The sequence below is a fragment of the Squalius cephalus genome (genome assembly GCF_949319135.1).
Source record: "Squalius cephalus genome assembly, chromosome: 19".
NCBI lineage: Eukaryota > Metazoa > Chordata > Actinopteri > Cypriniformes > Leuciscidae > Squalius > Squalius cephalus.
Window position 1 is genome coordinate 10,924,308 of NC_137140.1, and position 17,127 is coordinate 10,941,434.

Sequence of the window (17,127 nt, forward strand, 5' to 3'; positions counted from 1 at the left end):
GTTGCTATGTATGTAATTACACCACTTCCAAATTATTATGCAAATTGGAATTAAGTGTCATAAACATTAAATATTTAGTTTTTTAATCAAACTCATGGATGGTATTGTGTCTCCGGGCTTTTTGGATCACTGAAATCAATCTCAGACACCTGTGATAATTAGTTTGCCAGGTGAGCCCAATTAAAAGAAAACTACTTAAGAAGGATGTTCCACATTATTAAGCAGGCCACAGGTTGCAAGCAATATGGGAAAGAAAAAGGATCTCTCTGCTGTGGAAAAGCGTCAAATAGTGCAATGCCTTGGACAAGGTATGAAAACATTAGATATTTCACGAAAACTTAAGCGTGATCATTGTACTGTGAAGAGATTTGTGGCTGATTCAGAGCACAGACGGGTTCGTGCAAATAAAGGCATAATGAGGAAGGTTACTGCCAGACAAAATCATCGGATTAAGAGAGCAGCTGCTAAAATGCCATTACAAAGCAACAAACAGGTATTTGAAGCTGCTGGTGCCTCTGGAGTCCGGCGAACCTCAAGGTGTAGGATCCTCCAGAGGCTTGCAGTTGTGCATAAACCGACTATTCGGCCACCCCTAACCAATGCTCACAAGCAGAAACGGTTGCAGTGGGCCCAGAAATACATGAAGACTAATTTTCAAACAGTCTTGTTTACTGATGAGTGCCTTGCAACCCTGCATGGTCCAGATGGATGGAGTAGTGGATGGTTGGTGGTTGGCCACCATGTCCCAATAAAGCTGTGACGTCAGCAAGGAGGTGGCGGAGTCATGTTTTGGGCCGGAATCATGGGGAGAGAGCTGAAGGTGTGAAAATGACCTCTGCAAAGTATATAGAGTTTCTGACTGACCACTTTCTTCCATGGTACAAAAAGAAGAACCGTGCCTTCCGTAGCAAAATCATCTTCATGCATGACAATGCACCATCTCATGCTGCAAAGAATACCTCTGTGTCATTGGCTGCTATGGGCATAAAAGGAGAGAAACTCATGGTGTGGCCCCCATCCTCCCCTAACCTCAACCATATTGAGAACCTTTGGAGCATCCTCAAGCAAAAGATCTATGAGGGTGGGAGGCAGTTCGCATCAAAACAGCAGCTCTGGGAGGCTATTCTGACATCCTGCAAAGAAATTCAAGCAGAAATTCTCCTTAAACTCACAAGTTCAATGGTTGCAAGAATTGTGAAGGTGATATCAAAGAAGGGGTCCTATGTCAACATGTAACTTGCCCTGTTAAGATGTGTTTGATTGAAATAGCTTTTGATTTCAGTAAATATGACCTCCCAATGCTGCAAATTCAACAAATGGCCATTTTCAGTTCTTTACAACCGACAAAATATTGTCAAACTCTGTTTTGCATTATAATTTGAAACTGCATTTTGAGTTTTTTTATTTTTGAAAAAAATACTGTTTTTCTTTGGGTGGTTTGTTCAATGAAATTCGACTTATACCCTAATGGTTGGTGACTTGAAAATTATACTGACTGTCATTTGCATCGGCTATTTTGGAAAATCAGTATAAAATATCATTTGCATAATAATTTGGAACGCGGTGTATGCATAATTTACTGTTATTACATGTAATATAACAAGGATACTGTAAAATGAAGTGTTACCCTTTTTTCAATAATTATATATTTTAATAACAATTATAAAATAATAAAATAAAGTATATTTCATTACCTTTTGGAACCTGAAAGGGTTGAGTTTGAGCAGATGCTTTTTGTCATCACCGTCCTCGTCAGAGCTCATTTCCCTAGTACATTCAGCATCTGGCTCATATTTGTGATCTCAACCCTATTCTCAAAACTATAATTTTCAACGTCTTCAAAATGAATGTTTTGATCGCTGACAGATTCTTCACCAGATCCTCCATCAAGTGACAATCCCACTAATATTTGATTGTGTACAGTATTTGCTCTGCAGTAGATCCACCATATCTTTATATACACAATAATAATTTTTTACATTGTAATCCTTTTATTTTTAATATTTGGCAAGTTAAATTGCCAAGGACTGCTGCACGTCCCTGTGTGTGTTATAAGCAGAGTGTGCGTGTGTTTTGCACCCGCCTATAGGCTCATGTTACAAACACGCTCTTTGAATAACAAAAAAATAATAATAATTGTGCCATTGACTTTAGACCAAGTTTCAGTTGGTCAATGGCACAGTCTATTTCAGTTGCCTCATAATTGCAATGCGCCATCAATGCGTCTGAACACACCTCGTTTTTAGACCAGCACGCCACACAAATGGGCGCAAATGCATAAACAACGTGGCGCAGGACATGAAATGATAACTGCGTCGGACTGAAACTAGCAAAAAACACTTGCTTCGCGCCTGAATGGTAGCTCAAATTGTGCCAATTGTTGAGGGAAACGTATAGCAACCACATGTGCTAAAAAACACTTAGAATATTCTAAAAATACATTTACTTCAATAAATCTGAAATGATTTTTTCCTGATCTTGCCTATCTATCCAACAGATCTTTTCAGGATCTTGCAAGGCAGATGGACTTTGCCTACGGCACTGTTAGGGATTCAGCCGTGTATGATTACTTCAGAGCCAAAGGCACAAACCCATTGGAGCAGGACAGCACATACGCAGAGCTGTGGAGGACTATCAGCAAAAACAATGGACAGGACTTCTCCGTTTCTAGCCCTTCTGAAGGCATACGCAAGGTATGAACATTTGTCACCTATTGGCTATGTGATTTCATGAATTATGAAAACAGAAATACATTGTGAGGGCTGTGTTTTTGATGTAGTTTTCTGATCTTTTGGCATAATCTTTTGGTATATCCTTTCAACTTTACTGATCTATAATTTGCATCCAAATTCAGTCTATTACAATAAGATTTTTGGCAAGTCAGTTGTTGTCATCAAATATTCAATGTACAACGGTTAACATGACAGACACCTTTTCCTCCACTTCCACACTTCACAGTGATGTATGGTGTTTATGGCTAGAGCAAATGCCAAATTAATTCTAGAATATTCTGAGCTCTGGACATTGATTCATCGGAGACTGAACTGATCCAAAAAGTATTAGACACAATTCTGCTGTGAGCTTTTTTTTTAGAGGATGGCATGTCTAGAAATGGGTACATTTTATCATCTTGTAAGCCTGGTAATGAAGAATTCATGTACATGGTAAATAGGGGATTTGTAGGGCCCCCCTTATAATATATATATATATATATATATATATTGGTCCCCATTAGGAAAAGAGATTATAAATCATACTAAATTATGTTTTTTGAAAATGTAAAAATGCTGAAAGTTCTCTGTGATTGTAGGGTTAGGGGATAGAATATACAGTTTAACAACATAACATCAACACATCTTTATAGTGAACAACGGGACAAACAAACAATAAATGGGACAGACAATTCACACACAGCGCTTGCTGAAGCCACAGAAGCTGACATTGTTTGGTCATGACTTCACACGCTACAGCATGACATCTTGCCATGTCATTGAATTGATTTCACACATGTTTCAAGACGCAATCACACAGAGGTGTTTCCATAGTGTCAACTTCTGATGCAGTGAAGAGTTCCCTCGAAAGGGAACATTTATGTCTATGGAAAGTCTCCATAAAACATGGAAACCCAACGTGTATGTTGTGTTTGTGTGGTCCAGGTAAACCCTGCATTATGGGGACAAAATGTCCTACAAAGATGGCAATATCCAAAATCCGTGTGTGTGTGTGTGTGTGTGTGTGTGTGTGTGTGTGTGTGTGTGTGTGTGTGTGTGTGTGTGTGTGTGTGTGTGTGTGTGTGTGTGTGTGTGTGTGTGTGTGTGTGTGTGTGTGTGTGTGTGTGTGTGTGTGTGTGTGTGTGTGTGTGTGTGTGTGTGTGTGTGTGTGTGTGTGTGTGTGTGTGTGTGTGTGTGTGTGTGTGTGTGTGTGTACGGTGGTCCTGTTAAACCCTACGTTGTGGGAATATCTTTGTTCCCTACAACGAAAACAGCTTATAAATCATACTAAGTGAGTTTTTTTATAGAATCTAAAAATGCAGAAAATCTTCTGTGATGGTTAGGTTTAGGGATAGGTTTATTGTTAAAGGATAGAACAGTTTTATACAGTATACAAAATGATCCATGGAAAGTCCCCATAAAACATTAAAACCTGGTTTTAAAATTATTGTGTTAGCTTGTATAGCCATAAAAATGCATTTTGTGTGTGTATTTTTATTTTTTTCTAAAGAAATTTCAGTGGAATCCTAGCACCACCCTTGAGAAACTTTGAAAAGAAGAAGACTGAAGAGTTTGAGGAAGAAACTTTTAGAGTGCCTAATGAGTTGAGAATGTTAAATCCGTTGAATCAGCCAATGAGGGCAGGTTGAGATCAATGAAACCTTTTAATGAGAAAAGAACTCAATAGATTAGTCAAGATTAGCCTCCAGTGTATGATTTCAGTGATGAAACACTTAAACAACAATAACTTTTGAGTATAGAACGTATAATGATCCATTGTAAGGCCTACCAGTCAATAACTATAACAGTCTAGTATAACTATAACTGTAACTAGTAAAAAACAATAAATATAACTATAAAGATAACTATAACTATAAATGTTTAATAATAGTTCTAATTCAGTGAGAATAGGGAAGTCGACACCACAGATGATAACAAAAGACAAAAGCTTTTTTTTCAGCTGATGAATGATAAAAACATTGACAGCCAATCAGAAAACACCCAACTATAAAAAGCTTGAGCATTTAAAGCAGTGTGCTTTAAATGTACATAACTGCAGCATGTATTTATAATAAACAGTTATCTCATATTGGGTTTACAGTAATATAGTTATCGTTATAGTTATTGTTCTTGCCGTGAATGGGCCTTTAGACTGCAATGTTAGACTGTACACCCTTAATAGATGATTATTTGAACATGTTGTCAGAAATCTCTGAATGAAGTTATATCTTTTATCTGCAGGCCAAAAAAGGACCGTATGCATTTTTGTGGGACATGGCTGTGGTGGAGTATGCAGCACTGACAGATGACGATTGCACCATCACTGTATCCGGCAACAGCATGAGCAGCAAAGGCTACGGCATAGCCATGCAACATGGGAGTCCTTATCGAGACCTCATCTCCCAAAAGTGCGTATTACCTGTCTCCCAACTAAACTATATATTTTTTACCTCTTAAAGGGGTCATATAATGGTACATGCACTTTTACAAGTTGATTGTACTGAAATGTGTGTTGGCAGTGCCTTTACACAACCATCATAAAATGATAAAAATCCATCCAGTGGATGTTTTCCCCCATCTCAAATCAAGCCGTTCGATTTTGTGACGTCACAAAATCGACGCCCCTCCCACGATTGTTGATTGACAGCAGCGTTTCAACACAGACCCGCCCTCGCTCATGAGCGAGCTGTCAATCATCATAGTCCGCGCGTCATTGTTGATAGGGTGGAGCACTGTCTATGAGCAGAATGGCGTCGAACCGTTTGTGGTGTTCTGTTCTTGGGTGTAATAAGGAACACAGCAGTCATTTTGATGTTCCTAAATCCGAACCGCTGAAGACGCAGTGGCTGAGTTTGTTTTCGAAGGGAATATTCCCCACGATCAACTTCATTGCTTTCATGTTTGCGCAAATCATTTCACACACCAGACTGCTTTACAAACGAGGTCAGTATAAAGCTGGTTTTGCTAAGAAGCTGCTCCTGAAAAAAGGATTGGTACCAACTATTCGTGTTCCTGCTGCACCTCCAGAAGAAGAAGTGAGTGTAACGTTTTATTAACCTTTATATTAATATTTATATTAATCTTTGCAAATCGCTTGCTGCACGCTTCACGATGAATGCGGCTGTTTACACTCAGGGTACATTACAGCATGTTTTCTTTGTACGACGTTCTCAATATAATTCATAATCCCACGTTTATAATGAACAACACGTTATGGTTATTGTGTTATTATTAAAAACGGTGTACGCACAGAACAGAGGGGTGGGGTGAGCAAAGCGTGCTGAAAACAGAGCTGTTTTTGACCAGGTAAAATGAGTGTATTCTTACAATACTAATGATAATTTTTAATTAAAGTTTATTACAAACTTTGAATTTAGACCCTAAAGAATCATATTAGCTTGTACAAAAATGGCATTATATGACCCCTTTAAAGAATAACATGCAGTTGGTGTATAGAGTATGTATGGAGTCAGGCACTCTCTGGACTAGAGTTTGTGAAAGCTATTGTCATAATTATTACAAGTTGAACATGCTTCTGAGAATTTAATAACTTGTATGGTGAAGAGTTTGTTCTCTAGCTACTGGAAAAACATGCAAAATATGAACAAGACAAAATATCCCACATTATTCCACACATTTCTTATTTAATGAGAGAACATATATTCAGTTGTTGTTGTTTTGTATGTGTTCAAGAAAGTCATATGTGACCCTGGACCACAAAACCAGTCATAAGTCGCACGGGTATATTTGTGGCAATAGCCAGCAATACATTGTATGGGTCAAAATTATAGATTTTTCTTTTATGCCAAAAATCATTAGGATATTAAGTAAAGATCATGTTCCATGAAGATATTTTGTAAATTTCCTACCGTAAATATTAAAAATTTATTTTTGTGAGTGGATGCAACACAATCGCGAACATAAATGGACAACTTTAAAGGCGATTTTCTCAATTTTTCGATTTCTTTGCACCCTCAGATTCCAGATTTTCAAATAATTGTATCTCGGACAAATATTGTCCTATCCTAACAAACCATGAGAGACTAATTTATTCAGCTTTCAGATAATGTATAAATCTCAATTTAAAAAAATTGACCCATGAGACTGGTTTTGTGGTCCAGGGTCACATATCATGTTCTGCAGAAATATGATTTTTATTTTTTATTTTTTATTATATATTATTGGTTACCAAATATTACAATTACCAAATAAATGACTTGCTATTTCACAGGTGCTTTGAATCTCCCACAGTTCACAGCCATTCTTTATTCCACACAAACCTTTGATTTGACTGTTGTTTCTTGGGTTTAGTTTTAGACTCATTACAAATTGATCCCTTTGTGAATGTAACAGATGTTTCCAGACTGTCTAAAGCTGCACATAATCACTTGTAACTAATTAAGACTGTAAAATTGTATTGCTGCTGGATTTCATAAAGCTGTGTAGTGATCTTCTGTTGCCTTCTCTCTCACTCATTATTGATCTTTCTAGAATGTTAACATGACCCAACCACTAGCAATACCTAACACTTGTGATGTTTGCAGATAAAAACGTAACATTCTTATCTCAATAGACAAGGCATATTGTAACGGAATATTTTATCTAAAAAATAAAGCAATTTGTATGAATTTTTGTGTGAAATTGTTCCCCAATTCCAAACCAAGAATGGCAAAAATATCCAAAAATATCCAAAAAAAAAAAAACAGGCCTAGGGCGACTGTTGGAAATGTACTCTGATCCAGCTGGGAAGAAGCTTGCAGGTTATTACACAGTGAACCATAATGTCATCTCTGCTTAAGTGAAGAATTCATCTTGCTATTTTGCTTTGTTGTGCACCGCTATGGTCTTTTGGCAGCCCCATTGCGTGTTTCTGTGTTGACGCTTTTCATTCGAAGAAATTGAAAAACCTTTATTATTTATAGAGGGGTCCTTAACTGTGACAACAGGGAGACATTTTTTTTCTTTACATACACGTCCTTACCTTCCCATGTCTATTTATATCATTACAATCACATGTATCAAATGTTGACATTAACTAAGGTAGCAGTGAGTAAGTTACTTGCATTTAGTGGCACCAAACAGAATTGCAAAAAAATAACTATATTTTTTGGAAGAAAATGCGTTGTTTCACCATGCATGATGCAAGGGTGTTCTGTGTGTTTGCTAGGTCATTGCCCTACAGCTCCAATGGTGTAATGGATAGTTTATAAGGTGTTGCTGGGTGGTTGCCAATTGATATGAAAAACAAATTCATATGAAATCATCCTAAAAAAGTTACATTTTGCTGTGAGATCATTTTGGTTGTTCTGGGTGGAAGCTTGTTTTGGCAAATACCACTAATGACTGTTTCCAAACAGTATCTCAAACACTCCCTCGTTTGCCATTGGTCAAAAAAAAAAAAAAAAAAAACAGCGCTGCTATTGGCTTGTGCTATTGGCAGAGGCACCTACAAGTTTTCTAACTGGCTAACATGCACAGGCTGCATTCAGAATGTTTGAGAGGAAATAAAGGAGACATATGGAAAAACTTAACATGAAATAAGTACACTGTACTCTGTTGTCATCCCTCACAGGATTCTAGAGCTGCAGGAGAAAGGAGACCTGGATGTATTGAAACAAAAGTGGTGGCCTCGGACTGGCCGCTGCGACCTCAACAGCCACAGTAATGCCCAACCGGATGGTCGCTCGCTCAAACTGCATAGCTTCGCCGGCGTCTTCTGCATCCTAGCAGCGGGGCTCCTGTTGGCCTGTCTGGTGGCCGCCTTGGAAATGTGGTGGAACAGCAATCGCTGCCGGCAAGAGCAGCCCAAAGAGGTGACCGAGCTCAGGGCGCGGAAGACAGAGCAGGGAGAGGACACTGCCACACTCTACTTTAAGGATCCCGCAGCAGACGCGAGCCCCGATTTAGTCGAGCTCCAGTACACACAGTTATAGGTGTGCCCTGATGAAATCAAAATTGGTCCCCCGTCCATTAAACATAACAACAGATTTTATTTTTGCTTGGGGTGTGCAGAGTGCCCTTAATTGAGCAGGTTTTATGGATTAGAATGTTACAATTACTAACAAGGTGTGAATGTGGAGTTTAGACCATTTCAGAAGGCAAAAGCTCTGCTTCAAAGCCTAGAGAGCTGCTGTGTACTGTCTTTATAGGCAACTATCTTCCAAGGTAGCATCCTAAACTGAAATAGAACTGCAATGATTGATCTAAAACTCTGTGCAGCAATACAATAGTTCGGCTCTTGGAGCTTGGACCTTGTCACATTTAATTCCCTTATTGCAATTCAGCATATTTGTAAGTAAAAAAAAAAAAAAAAAATATATATATATATATATATATATATATATATATATATATATATATATATATATATATATATATATATATATATATATATATATACATACTCTAATAAGCATAAAATATATAGCACACAAATATTGAGTAATTTTATTGATACTGTTCGGTATTGAATGCAATATATCTAACGTTTCTCTAAACTTGTCGAGAGATGGATACCTTGGATGGATTTTTTCAATGAGCTCATTGCACTGCATTCTAAGAATGTCATCTCTGTAAATGATAAATGCAATAATGCTTTAGATTTTGGCCAAAATGAGGGCTCTAATCATACCTTTTGGAACAGCTTTTACATTGTGGCACCTATGATGCTTTGAAATCTGTCTGAGCCAACAGCTCAAAAGGTTTCGAAACAGAGCTAATATATTCCACCAATTACATTTTTCTTTGAATCCAAAGTAATAATTGTATGCTCTTGTTGCATTCCAGAATGCTCTACTGGGGCTAAATCATGTTCAGTTATTTGAACATGCAAATGAATGCCAGATATTTTCACCTTACATACAGAATTACAGAATGCATCTTGTTAGTGGCAAAATAGTAAAAATCATTCCCTGCAGCCAGTTTTCTATACTAGAAAATTCCTTAGATTTTTGGCAACCTTTTAATGTAATCTCTTCTCCTTTTTTTTTTTTTTTATTTTTTTTTTTTTTTTGCTCTTTCCTTTTTTAGTGTTTTAGACAAAACTTTATATCCATAAACATGCTTTAAATATGGCAATTGAGTATCTACTGTTCTAGTCAAATCACCTAATTCTAAATATCTGAATAATTACTTAAGTTTACAACCTCTCTTTTATACCAAAGCCTCATCCACTGCCAATGGAAACTGCATGTAATAAACTGAAACAGGGTTGATGTGGATCCGTAAACTAAAGTGTGGGCAAATTGGATGCTTGCATGAGTCTGTCTGCTCAGTTATCCTAAAAAAGAGCCACCCCAAAAGAACATAAATCCAACCCCAAACAGTCAATAATCCCTAGTAATTTACTGTGTGACCTCCTGTTGCAATTACAGTATATGTCAATGTGGACAAGTTTTATGGATTTATTTATCTCTATATTTTCTATTTTACATTTATTCTTCATTTGTTTATGATCTCATGCAGGTTACTAAGGATTACAGACTGGCAAGGGTTTCTGGTCCATTGACATATAATGATATTGCTACTGCTTCATCGGAGGGGAGCAAGGACATTTGGACAGACAGAGAAAGAGACTGGGATGAAGCAGAAGCTATTGACACAGGTCAGAATAGAATCGTAGGCCTCTTCTTTGATTGGCTGAGAATTAACAGGACCAGATGTAGAATCCATCTAACATTAATTTTTTTTTTTTTTTTTTTTTCTTTATTTTTTTTTTTGCGTTTTAGTTGTCTCATTTAGCAGATTCATCTTCCTTGTTCTGTTGGGTTTAGAATGACGCCCCTGCTATTCCTACTTTGAACAACTTCTTTTTTTAAACAATTAGCACAATACCACATTAATGATGATAAATGATTTTCCAGTTCAGTCAAAATGAGTGTTAAGAACACTTATGCTGTTTAATTGGTGCCATTTATATGTCGAGGCATGAAGCCAGAAGCAGCATGATTATGAACATATTTCAATACGAATTCCACTACTTGTGGCAGTGATGATTTAATTAGTGTGGATTTCTTTCATGAATCAGTGATGTATGTATATAATCGCCATAAAATTTAAATGACTAAACACTTAAAACATCTCATAATTGTGTTAAAAATGATGCACAATGCATTTGCATACCTGCAAAAAGAAGCAAGGATGAGAAAGATTATTACTTCTCCATTTTTAATAGGTGTTGTAGAGTTTGTGATACACAATCAGTCAAAAGTTTGCTGAGTCAGAGATAGACAAATGCAGATTCATTTCAGATACACATTGTGTAAGTATCTATAAAGTTTACAATTCACCGGCCATTTACTTTCATGACTTTTTGGAGAAGTGGATAAATTGATGTTGTAATTCCACAAACTAAAATGGCATCACCCAACATCCATTATAAATCAACTAACATGATCATTATAAAGGTATTTAAATGACAAAATACATTTACTTAAATATATTTGAGAATTGTAATATTAATTACAATATAGTTAACTAGTTTGTCAATATTTTCAATAATAAAAAAAATAATAATAAAAAAAAAAAACCTGTTGATACTATTGTGGCTGTGGTGCGTCATGTGAGAAGCTTGACATGTTGCCATGGATATAATGTGATAAATTTCAAAATAATGGTTGCATTAAAAAAAATCATGCTGGGGCTTAAATAGATTTTAAGTTCTCATGTTTGCTGATTTTTTTTTTTTTTTAATTGTGCCTGTGTGTAGATATAAAAAAAAAAAACGTTAACCATTCAGTTTCCATTAGTAGAAGGTGATTAGGATAAAGTTAAAGGTACAATATGTAACTTTTTTGCTTTAAAAATAGCAAAAATCACTATATCTATGTTATATATTTTTTTTAGTTGTGTACTTACATTATCCCGACTCTTTCCAACAACTTTCAAACCAGGAGAAATTTGTAATTTAATTCGAAGACACGTCCCGTTTCTTTATTTCCGTTTTGTCGCCGTCAATGGCGTCATATCCGCGTTCTCCCTGGTTTCCGCTCGTATTGCCATAGTAACCAGAGCCCTCTGATAGTAACCAAGGCGACAGACGTGGACAACTGTGTAGTTTGTAATGTCTATCTGCATGCTGTTGTTGTTTCGTTCAAACATTATGGACTATGGCAAGAAGACTTTGGATAAAAAAGGAGAACTAAAACGAGAATCAACATCAGCGCGGTGTTTTCGAGAAGTCAAGAGCTCCCATAGACAGTATATAAACGAGAGCTCCACGTCCGAGACTTCGACCGCTTACATGTACTTTATTAAGCAGGTGAGCACATTTACATAAAACTAATCAATGTTATATAGTTCAACAATGATAAAATGTTAGAATATGATCTGTATGTTATTCTAATGTTGATCTAGCTTACTGCGTCTCATACAGACAAACTAACACAGAATAACATACATTTCAACACATTCAAATGCAGTTTAGTGTGATAGTGTAATGTTAGACCAAGTGAAACAGCGCTGCGTTACCTCACAAGTTTAATTTGTCTAATAAACTGAGCTGTGAGTTGTAATTCTGCACGTGTAGTAGAATGAAATGTCCATATTCCTTTTATATCCGCGGGACTCGCGTCGCGTGTGGAGCTGATAGCTGTCTCTTAGCAATCCCGACCTGCTTCATATCACAGTCATGATAAAAACATCGATGTATTTACTCATCCATAAACATTATTAGATCGTTCGGCTTGACGTTGACGACAAGATCCATAATTCTTAGCAAATGTTGTGTCATCAAACTACGCCTTTGTTATTGTAAGAGGTTAGCGACCCCGAGCGGCGAAAAAAAATTACATACTGTACGTTTAAACAAAAGAAGAGTTGGTAACTCACTTTTTGTACATGATTTTTTTTTTTTTTTTTTTTGGGGAAAATATTGCTTCTTGTCTGGAAGTCACATATTGCCTAGTCTTGCATAGCCAGACCTTCAGACATGACGGCAGAAGCTCTGGACTCCAAAGCAGCTTTCATTGGCAAAGGACTGCCCAAGAGAATGTCTGACCGACATGTAAAACAATCAATCACAGTTTATTGTGTTCCACATCATCTTTAGGAACATGAAAATGTAAAGTCGATGTCCCTATGATAACAGAACGGTGTGCAAAACTCTAAGATGTATTTTAAAGAGTCTATGCCCTGAAATTCACATACTTTTGGAAATCCAGCATTTAGGATTAATCCTGATAAGCGCTCATTGTCACAGATATAAACATGACGATTTTCTTTTTCTATGAGGGAGTTTTGTGCGACGACGGCTTTGTTTCCGGGCAGACTGTAAAAAAACGCCACACACACATCTCCCGGAAATCCTGTTGAATTCAACCAATCAGATGATGACTTCAAAATTTTGAAAAAAAAAAAGTGTTTCCAATTATTATTAGTTAATTATTATTATTTATTATTATAATTATTATATTATTATTAATATAATTATTATATGCATGTTTCCATATGCATCAGACGTTCAGCCAACAGTCCATGGGCACGACGTCTGAGGCTTAGACTACATACTGCCTAGTCACACATATTTCAGCGCATCCAAAAGCGCTAATCGGATCTGAAAATCTTGCATCCCCAAATAATCTGAATTCTTCACAGTACCCATGCAACTCTCTATTGGAAGCAATGAAATTGTGGCTATAGCCTGACAGAAACCAGATGTGTTTTGGGAAAAAACATAATTGAGTGTGTAGTTTAGAATAAGCACTATTTATTTTCCTTGAGTTTCCTTTCCTTGAGTTCACTTTTTTCGGTAGCAGTCTGCATTGATTAAAAAAATGCAAGTCATTTTTTTGCAATTCCACCTCATTCTTCATTAGTTAAGACAAACAGGAGTACTGAACTATGATGCGATGGATTGTGAGAATGTATGGAGCATGTATCTGCTAGAAAATATTTGTAATGAAAGATATTATTCAACCTTACTTGACAGACTAATTTACACAGTGCAATTACTTTGCCATTCCAAATCTAACTTCTGCCTTATCCCTCCCAAAAGCTTTTTTGTTGTGAGAGCTTAACAAATAGGTGTAACAGTATGTAACCTGTGACAGTCGGGGACTCTGGAGCCAATCTGTATTTCTTTTATATGGTTACAAAAACTATAACAATCTATGAATTACCTGTGAATTATTATGAATTAATCTATGACTGGTTTTCGGACTCCCCCAGACCACAGGAATATGGAAGAGCACAGGAATATGGAAGCCCTTTGCGTCAGTTATTGGCTGGCAGTGTTTGAGATAGGAGCTGCTTATCATCAGTACTTGTTTAATAGGAACAATGCCCAGATACTTTAATGACAGCAGCAACTGTAAATGTCAAATCAAATCATTCTTAAAGTTAATGCACATATGAAAGAACATTTGATCAAATTATAAAACTATTGGGTCCCACTTTATATTAAGTGGCTTTAACTGTAAAAAAAGAAAAGTTGACTTAACTTAAAATTATAAGGCAACTTGCTGCACAGATTTTTTGAGTTGACTCAACTAATAGAGTTTACTCAACTGGAGATGTTTTAGTTGAGTCAACTCAACTATAGAGATGTTTTAGTTGAGTCAACTAAAAAAAATCTGTGCAGCAAGTTGCCTTATAATTTTAAGTTGTCAACTTTTCTTTTTTTACAGTGACATTGAAATTAATAATTTGATATAATGGACTTATTGTGTTCATACATGTTTTTACATTGTACTTATATTTTGAAAATACCTGCATGTAATTACAGCTGTAATTAATTTATGTAATTACATTTGTAATTACACTGTTGACCCTTCCCTTACACCTTAACCAACCCTTAAACCTACCCATACCACCACACCTGTCCCTAACCTTACCTGTGTCACACCTCAATAGCAGCAAAAGTGTTTTACAATACAACATGAACACAATAAGTACATTGTACTTATTTTTCGATGTAAGTACATATACTTAAAGCCACTTAATATAAAGTGGGACCAACTATTGCTTAGTAGAAAAGGTGAAAATGGCTCATTTGCTGGAACACAATGTCATTGCAAATAGTAGTTTAAAGACATAAATGGAGAGACCCAATTAGTCCTAACCACTCCACAACAATATAAAGCACTTAACATGCAGATCAAATTAGTCACAATAATTTATTTGTGGTGAATAAAGTTAATAAATCCCATGTGCTCCATTTAGCTTTACCCCAATATATCATACAATTTATTCTAGATATTATAATCTACAGTAGATGTTTTAAACTGAGGTGAATAATAATTTGACACCACTGGCCTAAGACAATAATTATGCTTAAATAAGTATGATACAAATATATTTTAAGTCAAAAACAAGAACAGAGAAAACTTCAATCTACAGTAGTCAACATCTGAAGTGGATCAAAAAAATGCATCAAAGTTGTCCTAAGACAAGAATGGGTATTGCTCAAAATTCATGAATAACTTTGAAAGGTTTTGATCCACTTCAAATGTTGACTATTGTACTTACTTTTTATTTTCATAATGTAAATATAAGTTTTAATTTTTGTGGTGTACATTGTGGTACAAATTAAGAATTGTGGTGTTTTTTACCAATTATTTACAAGAGTCATATTAATGGAAAATTACATAGTTGGTGAATATGTAAACATACTCGTTTATGGTATCATTAAGATTTGGGGGTGATCTCTGACTTGGAGCAGTGAGTAATCACAAATCACCTAGAAAACCATAGCAACCACATAACACTGCAGATAATGTTATATAAAATAACTACTTTGGTTAAAGATGACCAACACCTTGCTTGGTTATTATGGTATTTCTTTTGGTCTGATATGAATTAGCTTTTTAAATACAGCGTAATTGTACGATGATACTGCAAATTACCTGAATTTAAAATAGAAAATGAAGCTGCCTTTCTATGTGCATAACATTCCATAGCTTGATTTTAGGCCCCTGGACATGCATCCTATTGTCTATTGTGTTTATCTAGATCTGGATTTAACACTTTGGATTGTTCATTAGTATTCACACTAACAACATTATGAATTATAAATAAACAAAAAGGTAAATACAGTACTTGTGCAACTTTAATAGTGTTACTATCAAATGTTTGTGCTATTAATGCAAATGTGTTGTCATTCGGGTAGCTAATTATATCATTAACGTTCGAATTTTAAGACTCTTTGTGCTGTACTTTAACAGACATTTTAGCAATTATAACAATTCCTATAGATTTTAATGTTGATGTGTTATAAAATGCAGGCTGGCTCCAGCACTAATGTTGTTGGTGATATTAATAGTAATGGCAGTTTTAGTCTCACTCAAGCATTAATATTATTTTAAATGCCCACTGACCAAATTTGATTTCAAGGTGCACATTCTATTTGAAACACTTCCAACTATTTGAGCTTTCCAATTGGGCCTTTTAGTAAATACAGCTGCAACACACCCTGCTGTAACTGAAGCCTTACTTGCATGGAGCTTAAAAGCAAAAAAGAAAGAGCAAAAAAAAACCTCCTGGAACCAGCAGATCTCAGCCTCTTTGTCCCTCCTTTCTTTTCTCACCCTCTCTAGGACAAGGAGGTGAACCTGGAACAGGTGCATCGGCGTATGAACAGTCTTATGGACGAGGACATGGCACACAAGCAGATCCCCGCACCATCTATCGAGATCTCTGCCCTGGACATCGGCAGCATGCCGCCCAGCCAGCAGCGGGAGGCTGTGCGAGACTACCCGGGCACGGGCCTGTCTGTGAGCACCTTCCTCCCGGATCAAGCTCATGGGGTGGGCCGGACACTGGCCCAGGGTCCTGGCAGCACCCTACCCCTTCCTCTCAGCAGCTCCACCATGCCCTCCATCCAATGCAAACACAGGGCTCCCAACGGGGGCCTGTTCCGACAGAGTCCCGCCAAGACGCCCATGCCAATGTCCTACCAGTCAGTACCAGGAGGACCCATCCCAGAAGCTTTTGAGCATAGTACATCCATCTAAGGCCATCGTCACCATGGGCTGCCTCATACTTGCTTTTCAAAGGAAGAAAGCCGAGGTGCAGTTGGAGCTTGGAAAACTGTGGCAGTGTACAAAGAGTAAAAAAGAAAAAGAAAAAGAAAAAAAAAAATACGTAGAGATTTTTATTATGAAAAAAAATGAAAACATGAGAAATAATTTTTTCTTGTACATATTTGTAAATGCTGAAAGAGCAAAGTAAGTAAAAGTGTATTTTGAATATTCTCAATTTTTGAAGTTGAGTTACAAAAACAAAAGAACAACAAAAAAGGACATATAAACATAATTCAAAACGACTGTTTGAATGGCTTTGTGAATTTTGTTCTCTATGGGTAAAGACTCAAATTCATTGTGATTGTTTTCTAAGTGCCGAAATAAAAGATGTCTCTCCACGTTTTGTTACTAGATGATCATACACAGCTGTAGGAACCCAAAAGCTGAGCGCTGATAAT

The 17,127-nt window shown here is 36.5% G+C and overlaps 1 protein-coding gene across 3 annotated transcripts in view; it reads left to right on the forward strand.

Annotated features, from left to right (window-relative positions):
• The window catches only part of grid1b (glutamate receptor, ionotropic, delta 1b), a 476,826-nt gene extending 460,032 nt beyond the window's left edge, over window positions 1–16,794 (forward strand). Inside the window, exons 13-17 of one of the 3 annotated variants that reach the window (XM_079851867.1) lie at window positions 2,498–2,693; window positions 4,953–5,119; window positions 8,284–8,524; window positions 10,176–10,314; window positions 16,244–16,794. In XM_079851867.1, the coding sequence (XP_079707993.1) occupies window positions 2,498–2,693; window positions 4,953–5,119; window positions 8,284–8,524; window positions 10,176–10,314; window positions 16,244–16,641 (1,141 nt within the window). In that variant the 3' untranslated portion in view covers window positions 16,642–16,794. Of the gene's footprint in view, window positions 1–2,497; window positions 2,694–4,952; window positions 5,120–8,283; window positions 8,645–10,175; window positions 10,315–16,243 lie in introns of all 3 variants that reach the window. The other 2 variants (XM_079851869.1, XM_079851868.1) reach the window with 2 other exon arrangements.
• The last annotated feature ends 333 nt before the right edge of the window (window positions 16,795–17,127 follow it).